The sequence below is a fragment of the Acomys minous genome (genome assembly GCF_964271855.1).
Source record: "Acomys minous genome assembly, chromosome: 4".
In the NCBI taxonomy this organism is placed as follows: domain Eukaryota; kingdom Metazoa; phylum Chordata; class Mammalia; order Rodentia; family Muridae; genus Acomys; species Acomys minous.
This window is the reverse complement of record NC_140486.1, coordinates 6,445,042-6,460,857: the sequence shown is the minus strand read 5'-3', so window position 1 is coordinate 6,460,857 and position 15,816 is coordinate 6,445,042. Positions and strand designations below refer to the sequence as shown.

General features: G+C 45.0%; 1 protein-coding gene across 6 annotated transcripts in view; it reads right to left on the bottom strand.

Moving 5' to 3' along the window:
• ZNF236 (zinc finger protein 236) overlaps nt 1-15,816 on the bottom strand; it is an 88,226-nt gene that overhangs the window by 48,453 nt on the left and 23,957 nt on the right. For all 6 annotated transcript variants that reach the window (XM_084780663.1, XM_084780661.1, XM_084780659.1 and 3 more), the window contains 4 exons: nt 13,288-13,491; nt 12,183-12,411; nt 1,777-2,049; nt 599-802 (listed from right to left, as the gene is read on the bottom strand). In XM_084780663.1, the coding sequence (XP_084636789.1) occupies nt 599-802; nt 1,777-2,049; nt 12,183-12,411; nt 13,288-13,491 (910 nt within the window). The remainder of the gene's footprint in view (nt 1-598; nt 803-1,776; nt 2,050-12,182; nt 12,412-13,287; nt 13,492-15,816) is intronic.

Sequence of the window (15,816 nt, the reverse complement as noted above, 5' to 3'; positions counted from 1 at the left end):
ACCGGGAGCACATTGCACTGCATACACGCAGGAAACTGACAGAAGAAGGAAGGAGGAGGGGGAGGAAGAGGAAGAGGAAAGCGGCCTGGAGAGCTACCTGGGATGACTGTGAGAAAGAAGGCCCTCAGACATCAAATGTACCGTTCACTGATCAAATCCCATTCTGCCTTAATTATACTATTACTAGGTGGAGTTTGTTTTTCTTTCCAACATGAAGACTGAGCAACCAGAACCGTAATCTGCAACACACCCACGACATCCAAGGACACCAATAACACCCGCACTGGGGGCTCCACATTAAAACTCTCTTCACCTACATAGGCCATAGAGACAGAAGCGCCTCTTTAATGAGGACACACCCACACACAAGACTACTTTTCTGTCACACTCTTTATCTAAAACAAAAACCACAGTTTGAGGAGGACTTTAGGGTTTTAGTTTTGATGGTGAACCATACTATCCCAACAAAGCACTTCCTAATGCAGACTTCGTCAGTGCTCTGCCTAAAGTATTTCCTGCATATATCATGTATTCGCCCTCCCAGGCACCCAGAGGAAGGCGCATACGAGCAGGCACAGTTCTCCAGGGTCCATCTTACCTAGGTCAGTTATAAGGATTGGTTCTTGCAGAGGAATGTCGGGGACAGGAGCACTGCTCTTGCCCACACGCACCTTCGCAGGTTTGCGCTGGTGCCTCATCTTCCTCAGCTCCGTGTGTTTGAAGTGGGAGGCTACATGAGTCTTCCTGTGGCCTGAGGTTCGGAATTTCTTATCACAGTGAGGACAAGCAAAAGGTCTAACTCCTAACAAAACAAACACACATTTTAGAATTATTTCAAGCAATTCTATGTCAACAAAGCAATAACAACAAATGTCCACATAAAACACTTCAAATACTAGGCTGTTTGTTGTTCCTCATTTAGCGGTTGATGCATCTTATGGATCAGTGATTATCCTCTTGCTTTTAACTAGTATTATAGAGGCTAGGCTGTATGATAGCTACTGTATAATGCTACCTTAAGGCAAATCCATAAATTGTAAAATATGCATATTCAATAACAAGCCATCCTAAAGAAATGCAAATGTGTCAGACAGCCCAATCTCTCCAACTGACTTCCATAAAATAGAACAGCCACTCGTCCTGGAGGCAGCTCAGATTACACACAGCAGAGAGAGAGCAGTGAGAGCAATTGTCCTTAAGTAGTGACCGTAAGGTGAAGACATCCCCCCCACATCTTCCACTATGGTATCCCTTCTATAAGAATAATCTCCTCTCATAATTTTACTAGTAAATGAAAATTCAGGTTCCCTGGACAGGAACATAATGAAGTAGGACAATTTTAGCTTCTTCCAGAACCCTGGGTTCATGACTACCAATCAATATGGAGCTTAGGATGGGGAAAAGTAATAAAAATGTTTCAGTTAGAACTATATATTTCATGAATTTTGGGATATGCAAATGATCTCAATAACACTGTTCCTTACAAAGATATGGAGCCCCGGTTAAAGCCTGCAGGCCTCCTGAGACTGTGGGATACATGTACCTTCCTCAGGAAGGTTTGATGGCTCTAAGGCTAAATATGGTGTCTCTTTACCATTGTCAACATGTATTCATCTGTAAATATCACCTACTAATTGTCTGCAACCATACCCCTGGTTCCATGAGGATGGAGGTCAAAAATCAACAAAAGGAAGAGGAAGAGGAAGGGGGAGGAAAGACCTCTGAGAGAGTTTAGCCACTACCATTTCTACACCTCCCAAACCAGCCTTTGCACACCTGTGTGTAGGCGGATGTGCACCTTGAGGCTCCCTGAGGTGGAAAAGCTTTTCATGCAGTACTGGCACTTGAAAGCCTTGATGCCAGTGTGAGTTTTAATGTGAGCAGTCAGGGTGCTCTTCACAGCAAAGGCCCGGAAACACTGTGGACACTTGAAGGGCTTTTCATGAGTGTGGATGCGGATGTGTCGCACAAGGTCACTGGGCTTCCGGAACTCTTTTGTGCAGTAGGGACACACGTGCCACCGTACCCCGTTCTCCTCACGAATGGAGCCTGCAATAACAAGGAAAAGAGAATAGTTCAGATGGTAGAACTACAGTAGTGCATAATAAAGGTGCTCATGTTCTGTCCTGAGGCAGGCTAAGGCAGCTCACTGCATCAATGGAAAGTGCTAGGCTTTCTGTCATGAGAACCCTAGCATCACTGACAGTACCAAAGATGACGATCATAATAAAGTCCTGCGGTTCCATGAGAATGAAATGCATAACTCCCCACTTAGGGCTGGAGAGACAGCTCAGCGGTCAAGAGCACTCTGCTCTTCCCAGCAACCACATGGTGGTTCACAACATCTATAATGTGATTTGTTGCCCTCTTCTGGCCTGCAGGTGTACATGCAGATAGAGCACTGTATGCATAAAATAAATAAATCTTAGATTTAAAAACAAAACACTTAAGGCAGTAGTGTGCAAATCACCATTCACAGGACACAGTTCAGCCTGGATGAGAATAAAACCAGGTGTGATCAAATGATTCCATGGTAGTACAGGACTGAAGACTGCTCAGCCCTGAGTGGAATTGCACCCCGAATTGGCTCCCAGATGCCTCAGTAAGAGTGTAACAGTGCACACTCACATGGAAAGTGTAAGTATAAGGGATCCATATAGCACAGCAGCTATAAAGTCAGCAGTTGCATCAAAACATATAAGCCTGCCGGGTGTGGTGGTGTACACCTTTAATCCCAGCACTCAGGAAGGCTGAGGCAGGCGGATCACTTTGAGTTTGAGGCCAGCCTGGTCTACAAAGCGAGTCCAGGACACCCAAGGCTACACAGAGAAACTCTGTCTCAAAAAACCAAAATTTATGTGCACCCAAGCCAAACCAAACCTTCGCCTGGACAGAAGGTAGGCAGGAAATCCCACCCACTAGCCATGGAGCTGTTGGTGACTGCTGGCTGCTAGGAGACGAGAGCAGTTTTCTTTAAATAATAATTTATTTAAAAACAAAAAACAAACAAACAAACAAAACAGACACAAAGTTCAGTGGGAAAGGAACAGGGAGGGCACTTCTGGGCAGTTAGAGAGGGGAGTGTGATTCAATGCACATTGTATGAAACTAATGAATACTTGTTGGAAATGACTCCATGATCAACCTGAAGGACAAGAACAGCAAGAAAGATGCTTAAGCGGTTTTTTTTGTTTTTGTTTTTGTTTTTTTGTTTTTGTTTTTTTTTGTTGTTGTTGTTTTTTCGAGACAAGGTCTCTCTGTGTAGTCTTGACTGTCCTGGACTCACTTTGTAGACCAGGCTGGCCTCAAACTCACAGCGATCCGCCTGCCTCTGCCTCCTGAGTGCTGAGATTAAAGGCGTGCGCCACTATGCCCGGCTTTGCTTAATCTTTTATTGAGCATCTTAAACCACAAACAGAAAGTCATGAGAATTACTAGTAAATGACAAACTCTAATGCAACAGTAGAGAATTAATAGTTAAGACAAATCACATTCATTAACCAAAGCAAAAGACTCTGTCTTCAACAATTGTGGATGCTATTATACTGCTCTGAGCCTAGTTCAGAACTATTCCTAACAGGGGGAAAGGAAGAATGTATAGAAACAATGACGTACTAAAATAAAAAACTTTAAATAAAACCCATTAATGATTTTTATTTTAAATAATTTCTTTTTTAAAAGCTTATTTTTAATTGTGTGTATATATGGGAGCAGGGAGTTTACATGACAGTGCAATGTCCAGAGGCCAGAAGAGTGTGTCTGATCCCACGGAGCTACAGCTACAGGCATAATGTGGGTGTTGGGAACAGAACCTGGGTCCTCTGAAAGAACAATAGACATCTTAACCCACAGGGCCACCTTTCCAACCCCTTTAAAAAAATATTTTCAGTAAGATTTATCTGTGAAATCAAACAGGTATTCATATTAATAATAAGATAAATTCAGGTAAAGAAGACACATAAAATTAAACAGACTTTTGCCAGATAAGTGAAATTTCAACTCAAACTGGTTTCAACCTGTGTGTACAAGAAAAAAGAAAAATTCTTACCTCCTTTTACTTATTAGAAAATACACAGTTTTAAGTATATGACAAAAATACAAGACATTTTATCTAGTAACATCCTTTGTAAGAATATCCAAATAGAAAAGAAAATCAGGATGATAGTTAGAAAGGAAAGAGGAAATAGTAACAGAACTATAGAATTTATTAGCTAGATTTGGAAAGTTGCCCTAGAAATAAGATTTAGATTCTAAACATTAAAAATATGTACCTAGATATATAAGATGACATAATACAAAACTGTCACATTATAATTATTTCTAGGAATAGACTGTAACAGAGACTCCACACTAGCAGCAACAAGACTGTCTCATAATATGTATGTTTGGGGGGGGGAGAAAGAAAGAAAAAGAAAAGAAAAACTGAATCCAGATTTCCAATTCCAATAAGTAGAAGGACTGGCGAGCGAGACCTGCACTATAGTTTGGTCTCCTTCCAAACACACTCATACACTTCTACGAGGAGATCGCATTCTTCAAGAGGAATTAGTTTTCTAAAACTCAGCCTCTAGTCTTAACTTTTACAAATAAGTCTAGAGCCAGGCAGAGCTGAATACACATCATCAATACAGAATGAAATGGCGGGGCAGTGGAGGAGAGCAGTCTCCAAGAGACCCACAGAGAACAGACCTGGGGCGGGGGCACCTCACATAGACACACAAATGTAACTTTGAAAGTGTAAAGAGGAAGCCATATTTCTGTCATGTTGTTGAAGTGTAAGTATCACAATGCCTAAAATGTAGGATATGCTTGGAAAACTTATTATTGGTTTCCTTCATCTGGTTGGTTGTCTTTTCCTGGATTCTTTCCAGTGCCTCTCTATAGGCCTCTTTAATGTCTCCACAGTTAAGTGGAGAGTGGGGACTGACTACCACACAAACTCTGGTTCCCCATTTTTGGCCATGTCCCCTTGATGGGGAGGCCTGGTGGCACTCAGAGGAAGGATAGCAGGTTACCAAGAAGAAACTTGATACCCTAGGATCATATTCAGCGGGAGGAAGTCCCCCTCAGTCACAGTCCTAGGGGAGGGGAGTAAGGGGAAAATGGGAGGATACAAGGGATGGGATAACAATTGAGATGTAATATGGATAAATTAATAAAAAAATTATAATGCCAAAAAAAGTTAATTGTAATGCACTTTTGTAGAATCAAGGGTGGAAAATAAAAAAATGTGTTAAAAAAAAAAAAAGAAAAACTTAGTTTCACAAACAAGAAACATTTCTCCCAAGTAGAAAAGAATATGTATCACAAAAATATGTATCACAAAAATAATTGAGAAAATATTATAATTTTTAAAGTACAAGTATCAATAAAAGAATAATTAATCCAACACAAAATGCAGGTGTTTCTTAACATGCAGGGTGGCACTCTGCTCCTTAAAAGAGAACACAAATTAAAACTATAATAAGATACCACTTTTAAGCCGGGTGGTGCTGGTGCATACCTTTAATCCCAGCACTCAGGAGGCAGAGGCAGGTGGATCTCTGTGAGTTCGAGGCAAGCCTGGACTACAAAGAAGTCCAGGACAGCCAGGGATACACAGAGAAACCTTGTCTCGAAAAACCAAAAATAATGACAATAATAATAATTAAAATAATAATAATAATAGTAATAAATAATCACATCCATTTAGTGAATCGTGATCAGGTCAAATGAACTGTGACACATCCATAAAACTGAATTCTATTCAGGCATTTTGAAAAAATAAAGCCTGGAAATTTTTATCAGGTGGTAAAAGTAACTTGAAAAGCAGTGAATGGATGGATGTCTGCAGGTCCACAAAGGAAGGCACCGCCCTCCGCCTGCACTGAGATGTGACAGGGTCCTGCTCCTCCTTTCCCACAGGAACTAACGATGTGTAGTCAAGATGCACTGTGACCTCTGTGTGAGGAGCCATGCCACACACCTGACATAGATTTTCTCTCTCAATTATTTTTCATCAGCTCCATCATTCACACATGTGTAGATAAGAAAGCTGACATGTTACATGTTTCGGGTTTACTAATTGACTGGGATCCGAGGAACCCTGAGGCTCCTATGGAGGTGGCTGTGGCCCTGGAACCTGAGTGCAGTTATCTCAAAGAGGTCTGTTCAAATGCCAAGAACTGTACCAAGCTCCAAACCAACAAGTCCCTTCAAGTGCCGGCTGCCTCTAGGAGGGAAGGTCTGACAATATAAACGAAGGGAACACAGGAAAGCATTCCAGGTGCTAAGACGATGCCTGAACGATGCTAAGCAGGTGCATGACTACCTCCAAGGGCGGAGATGCTAAAGAACTTCTCTAGCAGCAAAATGGCTGTCTACTAGCTGCACCCTAAAGCCAAATATTGGCTGCCACGACCTTTCTGTTTTCCTCACTCTTCAAGCAGCTCACCCAAGAGACAACCTGGGAAAATAGTCCAGTCAACTCCGTCCCCAGCAGTAGCAGCAGCCATAGCAGAGGACAAAGTGGGGACAAAATGACAAGGTGGACCCGCCCTGTTGGCTAGCCCCTGGCACTGCAAAAGGGGTGAGAGGGTGGAGTGACAAGGAAGGTGCCTGGGTTTTCCTGTGGTGACAGACACATACTTTTATAATGAGAAAACTCCCTCACAAATTAAGACTGTGTTAGTTACCTCCCCCAAACTGTGATAAAACTGCTTGGCATACACCACTTGAAACAAGACTTATTTACCCACTGGCTTCACAAGTGTCAACCCACCATGGTGGGAGAGCAAAGCAGAGCAGATGGTTCATGTCACGGAAGTCAGGAAGACCAGACAGCGCCTGCCACAATAAGGGCTTTCTCCCTTGTCCCTTGGTTTTGTCTGGACCTATAGGATGGGGCCACCTACATTCAAATTGAGTCTGGCCTCTAGTTAATCCTTTCTGGAAACAGTCTCATAGACATACCCAGAGAGGTGCTTTACTAATCTCCAAAAGCATTCTAGGTCCAATTAAGTTGCCAGTCAAGATTAACTACTACAGACACAATGATAGGCCTGTCCAGAGCACCAAGGGATTCTCCCCAACACCTGGCAAGCACACACTCAAGTTCCACATAACACACAACCGCACACAGTGAGGACCACATAAAGGTTTTCAGCTTCAAAAACAAGAGCAGCAGTGCTAGGTCACAAGTCAACAGAGGTTCTACGAAAGATGCGTGTGTGATGTTGTCCTAAAATTATAACTAGACTCTCCTGATGAAGTGAAACTAGTCCAGCCTTTAAACCAAGTCCTCCATATGTTGGGTTTGCCAGCACTCACCAGAAAGATGTCGCCCTCCTGGCAGATGTTTCAGGCTCACAAGTGCAGAAGGACAGTCACCAATAGTCAGTTGGTTCACTGATAGCCAAGAAGCACTCGGAGCTGCTGAAACAAAAGGTCCTAACACAGCAGTGACTAAGCCATGAGATCCTGCTCCTAACACGAGACGGTTCTTACCGTGGGAATCTTGTATTTCATTTCAAAGCAGCTCAGAATCCTTAGATCAGGAAAAGGCCAGTGGGGGCATAAGCACATTGGCTACCATGAGAAACAAATGATAAACACCTCACCTCTCAGCACGATGCTGAGCATGAAGCCATGTTTATGGAAGGTAAGAAATAGTTTGATGTCGCTATGAAGACTGGCTGGCTTATGCTTTAGACATTGCTGCCAGCTACTGCTTGCTAAATTCTCAGTCCTACAGATTTCATGATTTGTGGCAGGTGAGGTAACAGTGAGCCTGCTACTTGTGTGTGCAGCATCTTACGGAGCACAGTTTTGAGGGGATGGTCCAATGGATAGTACTTCAAGGGAAATAACTCAGACTTTGGTAGAATCAGCTTCTACCAGCAAATATGCAGACACTCTTGTTAGAAGGGCTGGAGAGATGGCTTAGTGGCTAAGAGAGCTTCCTGCTCTTGCAGAGGACTTGAGTTCGACTCCCAGTACCCACACCAGGCAGCTCTTAACCACCTGTAAGTCCAGCTCCAGAGGAGTTGCCTCACTTCTGGCCTCTCCATGTAGCCACACACATATGACATATGTTTATACTAATACACATATACATAAATAAAAATTAAAATTTTAATTTAACCTAAAAGTTAGCTTTCATCAGATATGGAAAACCTTCAGACTCGAGCCTCAATGTACCCCGTGAGACTCCTGGTTTCCAGTCACCAACTCCCTGAGAATGCTCTGAAGGCACCAGTAGAGTGCACTGCACCTGAGGTAAGTGGTGACCACCTGTCCATCTAGGCGAGACGGCGGGTATGTGCTAATTACAGACAAACAGGAGGCCCTGAGAAGGAATCTGCTGACTCCAGCAGCAGAGAAGCTTAAATTCTGTTAGAAAAGTTGTTGCTGACACAAGACGAGGAAGGTGTCTCTGGCAGGCCTTGAGACACGCCAGATGAGCCGGCAAAGCCCTCAAGAGCATGAAGCGCAGCTCCTCCCAGTGCCCCTGGGCCGCTTCAGGAGTTCTTGGCGGTTCTACTTGCAACCACAGAAGACACTCTCAGCAGGCTGGAGGGCAGCTCAGGAGTGAGGCACGCGCTACTCTTCCAGAGAAGCTCAGTTTCCAGCTGCCCTGGCAGGTGGCTCACAAAAAAACACCTACAGCTCCGGCTCCCATGGGTCAGACACCCTCTATGGCCTCTACGGAAACCTACACCCATGTGCACATACCCATACACACACACACACACACACACACTTCACAATAAAAGTTCAAAATATTTAAAGAAAAAGATGTTCTGTTTGTTTGGTTTTTGTTTTTCGAGACAGGGTTTCTCTGTGTAGCTCTGGCTGTCCTGGACTCACTTTGTACACCAGGCTGGCCTCGAACTCAGAGATCCACCTGCCTCTGCCTCCTAAGTGCTGGGATTAAAGGCATGTGTCATCACACCTGGCTCAAAAAGATATTCTTAGAAATGGAATTAATGTGTTCCTTCAACACCAGATTATTACTGAGGAGGAAAGGGTTTACTTGGCTTACATTTCCATGCTACTGTTTATCACTGAAGGAAATTGGAGCAGGAACTCAAACATGGCAGGAACCTGGAGACAGGAGCTGATGCAGAGACCATGGATGGGTGCTGCTTACTGACTTGCTCCCCATGGCTTGCTCAGTCTGCTTTCTTATAGAACCCAGTACACTAGCCCAGGCATGGCCCTACCCCAAGGGCTGGGCCCTTCCCCATCAGTCACTAAGAAAATGTCCACAGGCATGCCTACAGCCACATCTTATGAAGGCACTTTCTGGAAGCTCCCTCCTCTCAGATGACTTTGGATTATGTCAAGTTGACATAAAACTATCCAGTACATTTACCTACAATAAGAAGTTCTGCCTCTGCCACCTGGTCAGTCATGCACACAGACTGAAGGAAGGATCGGACGCTCTTGTCCTCACCAGCAGCAAGGCCAGTTTAGGACACAGGTATCCTGAAGGTGGCAGATGCTCACCTGCAGCTCAGTGCTGAGCTGTACCCTAACTATCACTTTGTGTTCCTTCAAACATTTCTGGTGACTCACTGTGCAGCAGAGAATGCCATGGGACTGACTACTGTCATCCAAGGAGAAGCTGGATGTCCAAATGGCAGAATGGTGCTGTCCCTCACAATGGGTGCAAACCCTGGAGAGCCGCAGGGAGATCTGTTCCCTCACACCTTTATAATAAACCTCTACCCTGGAGGACACACCCGGTGTAGGTTTACTAAGCTGTGCAGAGACACTGAGAACAACCCATCTGGCACATGGCTTCAGCTACACAGATCATCCAGAGCAAGGATGCTGGCATAATGCAAAGATGGTCCTCAGATGACTCAGAACTTTATGAAATGTGTCAGCAGTCCATGATGAAGTTTCAAGTAACTATTCCCAGCTGTTTCCAGGGAAACAGGTCACAAAGACTAGATCTCCCCATGCTAGCCTCATATCAAGAGTCCTGGGATTTTCTTTTTACACAAACCGATGTATACATATATGGCATAGTAAATGTAAAATAACAAGGCCAATCAAATCTAACGATGTGTTATAAGAGGAAGGGCTGGGGTGAAGCGAGGGCTCGGGGTGGAGCTCCGTGCTTAGCGTACCTGGCTCTACCCACCCTGCTTCTGTCCCTTCAGAGTGCGGGAGTGGGGAAGGGTCATAACCTAACGCAACATGACTTGCTGCACATTAATAACCAACTATATAGTTTACCATCATCTATAGTAAAAGTAATGCAGTATGATGACAAAGCAAAAGAAAAGGAAGGAAGCTGTAATACTCAACATGATTACAAAGAACATACTAAGAGCATTTCCTAAATCCAACTCAGTCACGAAGCATTAAAACCATTCCCTTAAAACTGAGAAGGAAGCAAACTTCTGTCAGCACATCTACAGAATTCCACATAAGAAAGACAAACCCACATGTGAGAGCGGAAACACGAGCCAAGTGTGAAGGGGCACACCCACAATCCCAGCACTCAGGAGGCTAAGCCAGGCCTTCATCTAAAATCAAGTTGTATGGAAGGAGACCATCTCAAAAGCAGTAAGAACAACAAAATCACTTAGCCAACAACTGTGGTAAATGCCTGTAATGCTAGCATCTGAGAGGCAGAGCAGGAGCACCACTCAAGCTAGCTGTCTGGGCTACATAATACGTTCCAGCTGGCTACACAGGTACACCATGTTACAAAAACAAAAAACCCTGGGAAACTGCCATTGCTCTTCCACAATAAAAAATGTCTACTTGGGAGCTTGAGAGCTGGTTTGGCAACTAATACTACATATATTGCTCTTACAGAAGACCCAGAACCTACGTCAAGTCCAGTGCAAGGAAGACTGAGGACCTCTAGCCTCCGCTGGCACTTGCACTCATGTGTGTGAAACCCACACACCTACACACACACGCACACTCTCCCCACCACCATCATCTATACTCTCCAAGAGCCAAAACAATGTTTCTTTCACACCTAAGTTGCTTCTTTCAAAAACTTAAGCCATAGCAATTAAAAAAGTAACTCCTCGCTCAGGAAAAGCTCATTCCTTGTGCAGTGGCCTGCGAACAGATGTGCGAACGTCTGTAATTTAGCACAATAACTGGACAAGAGCGTGGTAACTCATGTCAATGGTCCCCACCAGCTGAGGCCACGACATTCAGATGCTTCACGGCACCATCCGTTTCCCACACAGAGCAACGGGCCGGACCAAGGGGACAGGAGAACGGTGCTGCATCGTCAGGGTGAATGAGAAACCAGGGCTCCCTACTCACATGTCATTGATGAGAAAGTATGTATTTATAGGAAAGACATTCCCAGAGAGACAGCCATGCTGCCCAAGCCTCGCAATCATATGAGAGGTCTGTACAGCACAGGATTCTTGGTGAATGCCTGCTACTGTGAAAAAAGCAACGTCAACTGAGAACAATGCACCCCAGACCAGAGGGGTACAGCGTGGCAAGGGACACCGACTGTCAGCACAGCGGTCCCCAGGCAGGGTCACACCGCCCAACAGTACGCTATGCAAGATGGGACCAGAATGAGGTCAGACAGGACACACCACAGTAAGGTCAGGCATGAGAGACAACTAGTGTTTCCACAGTGACAGGAAAGGTAAGAAGAAAGACACTCTGGGAGCAGAGAAGGCCCTGAGAGCACGCTTGGGACAGCAGGAATCCAAGTGCAAGGTACAATGACATACAGAACAGCACAAGAAAGCCTGAGCACAGGCTGGCCCAGGCAAAGGAAGGCGGGGAGCCAAGGAAAAGGGCAGGCACAGTAACACAGCTGGCAGTTCAGGCGGAGCAGGGCCAGGAGCTGTCAAGTGGCAGCACCCAAAAAGAATGAGGGCAGTCTGCCAGGAGGCTGTGAGGCACGGGAGTCACAGGGTAAATAGCAGCCAACGCAAGAATTGAAGCAATGGACCTAGAGTTGGCAGAAGTACCAGATGAAAGAGGAAGAAAACAAAGACGGTCTGATCCAGCCCTGTGCTGAGCCAGGGGAAGAACCCGCTGAATCACGGACACCAAGAGCTGCTGTGCTGCACCTTTCACTGTTCAACCCCTGTCAACTAAGATTCACAACATGGCATAAAGAAATCACTTCAGAAAAGTGGGAGGCACATTTCCTAACATAAACATGAAACCATCAAAGTATCCAAAAGGTAAATTACCAGGTAGGAATGGTGATTTCTTCTTCAGAATTTTTTTCTCTTTCTTATCCGTCTTCTCAGGGCTTTCCTGTGCCTTCTCCTGCCCTGCGTCCATGGGATCAGCTGGCTCTGCAGAGACACCAGAGGCATGTGGACTCTGAGGAGACACTGCAGCTGTCTGAGCATGGTTGCAGTCGCTGGGAGATGCTGCAACTGGAAGTGAAGACAGCCCACTGTTTTCTAAGGCTTGCTGAGACAGAACAGAACTATAAGGTTAGAAAAGGCAGCAGCCCAAACGTGCCTACCCAAAGCTATCCCAAGATGCCATAGTTTACCCACAGAACTCTAACTCCATTCCAAGAAATAAGCTGTACAGTTCCGAGAGACTGTTTCCTCTAAGAGGCTGCAACAGCTTCTCATAGTGACATCTCAGCCCCACCCAAAACATGGTATAAGTAGTTACATTTCTTAAATTAATGGGATTATTAAAAATAATTAACATTCAGAAATTTTAAATCAGTCCACCCGGGCTGTCTCTAAACACATTTGAGACACAAATTACCTCAGGATCACCTTTAAGACATAGCCAGTCCAGAGTTCCTAACACCCTAACAAACTTCTGTATCATGAGGTCCAGAGAAAAGAGGACAGCTGCCTCGTTGAGGGGAAGCACTTCTGAGAAAGCAGCACTCTGGCCCAGAGGTGGCAACTAAGAAGGTGCTATCAACTTCCTGCCTCCCCCATCTCCCAGATGTGCTGGGCCAATCACACAGCGATACACGCCTTGCAGGTATAAATAGCACATCTGCATCTCTGGAAGAATGAAGCACTTCTTCCGACTCTCTCACAGGGATGGACACAGCACAAGCTTTAAAGACTCTACCCTTGTCCACTTAGTTCACTTACGGAATAATGTTTTAAAGTTTTTCTTAAGTGTACAGACTAATGAACCAAGTCAGCACTTCCCATTGGTAATGGCAGAGGCATATTTTTTTTATTTTGTTATCATTTCCAATATAGACACATTCTAAAACCAGACTCCTTGTATCTCTACTGTTCAATAACAAGCTCTGACTTCTGAGAACCCAAACATGAAAGCCTTGCCCAGCAGATAAGCGCGCTTCACCTGGAGGATGTCCTGGTTGATGCCCACTGTCACACTCAGTTGTCGCCCAGACTGTGGGGATTGCTGCGCCTCCACTGGCCCCGGCTCAGACAGTTCCAGAAGCTGCTGAATGACATCTGTCACTGCCTGAGAATTCTGCTGATTAGAGACTGATGAGACCTGGGCTTCCACCTGCTGCAGAGGCAAAGTCTGAAAGATCGTGGCCTGGAACACAGAAACACTTCATTAAAAATGCAACTTCTAATTTAAACACAAAATATATTAAGGGAACACTCCCCTTACTGGCATTAAAAGTCATAGCTTCCCAAACATAAAATCGAATGTAATTCCTCAATGATTTCTGTGAGGTACAATTTTGGCTTTTAAAGGAACATACTCAACAAAACCTTCTACAACAGTCTAAGCTCTTATGTAAGGGGTGAAGGTTACCAATATTCATCTCCCTGATAGCTAATAAAACAACGTGAGTGAATTAAAAAAGCATAATGCTAAGGAGAGGCAGAGAGAAAGGGCAGCCGGTGTAGTCAAAATATTTAATACATTTCTGAGATGCTACAGCCACAAACGTCCTGGAAAATACTATCTGACTCATACCAGAACTCAGGAGCTGAAGTGCCAGGTCCCAAGGCAGTTAAGGGCAGTGCAAGTTCTCAGCCTGGTACCGCAGAGTTGCACACACTTGTCTACACGCGAAGAATCACATGACCAAGGTAAACTTACACACGTAGCAGTAATATATCCAAACTCGCTCATCAGCTATAGCAAGTGCACCACAGCAATGCACACTGTGTGACAACGAGAGAGACTGCAGTGCGGAGCACAGGGGGAGGCCGCTGTACTTACTGTTAGTTTCTACACGCCTAAAACTGGGAGGAGGGAAGGGAGGCTGCAATTAGCACGTAAACTAAATTAATTAATTAATTAATTAATGGGAAAATCATTTTAAAGCTGGACAGTGGTAGCATGCACCTTTAGTCCCAGTACTTGGGAGGCAGAGGTAAGTGGATCTAAGAGTTTGCCACCTAGTCTACATAATAATAAATACTAGAGTAGCCAAGACTAGAGAGACCCTGTCTCAGAAAGACAAAATAATAATAATATTAGTAAGCAGCCCCCTTGCCACCATTCACAAAAGCCCAAGGAATCTGTCTGCAGGCAATGATGGAATGTAGCCACAAGGGCTTGCCTCACCAAAGTGAGAAGAAACTAACTATCTGGCAGGACCAGGGGACTTTTTATGGCACTGAGCTCCTCAAACTAAAGTCCCTGTATTCTGACAGCACATCTAAGCCCAGGCTGCCATGGAAGAGGGAAAGAAAGATCATGACCCACACGATGGGAGATGTGCAGCCAGTGCCTTTACATTCCTGAGCTCACTTTAGCTGCAGCTATCTGCACAATGGGTACAAGCCTGGACCTCCCAAGTTTCCATTATGGATGAGTGAGGGGCCTATGAGCCCCACCCCTCCCTGGGGGACTATTGGCAATTAACACTTGTTGGAGGAGGCGGTGTGACTATTGATAAGTTGCCTATACGCTCTCCTATGCTCAGGCAAGAACCTCAGATTACACTCACTGGTCACACACAAAAAGAAGAAAGGGAACTTGTTGAGAACAAGAGTTCTAGCAGGGCACACGCACACTCAGAAGGCAGAAGCAGGGAGCGTCTGTGAGTTTAAGGCCAGCCTGATCTACAAACTGAGTCCAGGACAGCCAGGGCTACCCAGAGAAACCCTGTGTGTGTGTTGGGGGTAGGAGGTAGGGGGGACTCCTCTGGGGGAGAGGAAAGACAAGAGAGGGGAATGGAGGGAGTAAAAATGACTAAAGTTCTTTACACAAATGTATGAAACTGTCAAACCACCAAAAAATTAAAAAAAACAACAACAAAAAAACTGAAACAGGTTCCTTGGCATTGTAGCTCTTCTTGGTTGTCAACTTAACTCCATCTGGAACTAACTAAAACCAAACAAGGGCTGAGCACACTTAGGAGGGACTTCTGCTTAACTGAATCATTTCAAGTGGGAAGACCCAGCTTTAACCTGGCCACGCCTTCTGCTAGCAGCCTACACAAGGACATGGAAGAAGGAGGTTTGTTCTCTCTGCCTGTACTCTCACTCTAGCCAGCAAATCTGTTGCTTTACTGACATTAGAGCATGGGACTCTGGTGTATACTCAAGTCCAGATGTCAAGCCTGGATTCTTGGGCCTTCTGTTGGTCCAGTCACTGCTGGAGTAGCTGGACCACAGCTGTAAACCACTCTAATAAATTACCTTTAGATAGGTAGGTGAGAGAGGGGGAGAAGGAAAGGGAGAGATGGAAGGAGGGAGGGAGAGGGAAAGGTATAGAGAGAGGGAGGGAGGGGGGGGGAGGGAGGGAAACAGATTCATTCTCTAAGTTCCACTCCTCTAGAGAGCCCTGATGAATACACTTGGTCACATGCTTGTGCAGAAAGCCTTTGCCAGCTGTGCACAGGCAGCCAGAGATGGCAGGAGTTAGGAAGGAGGGAAGAGGGGAGATGACAGAAACAGA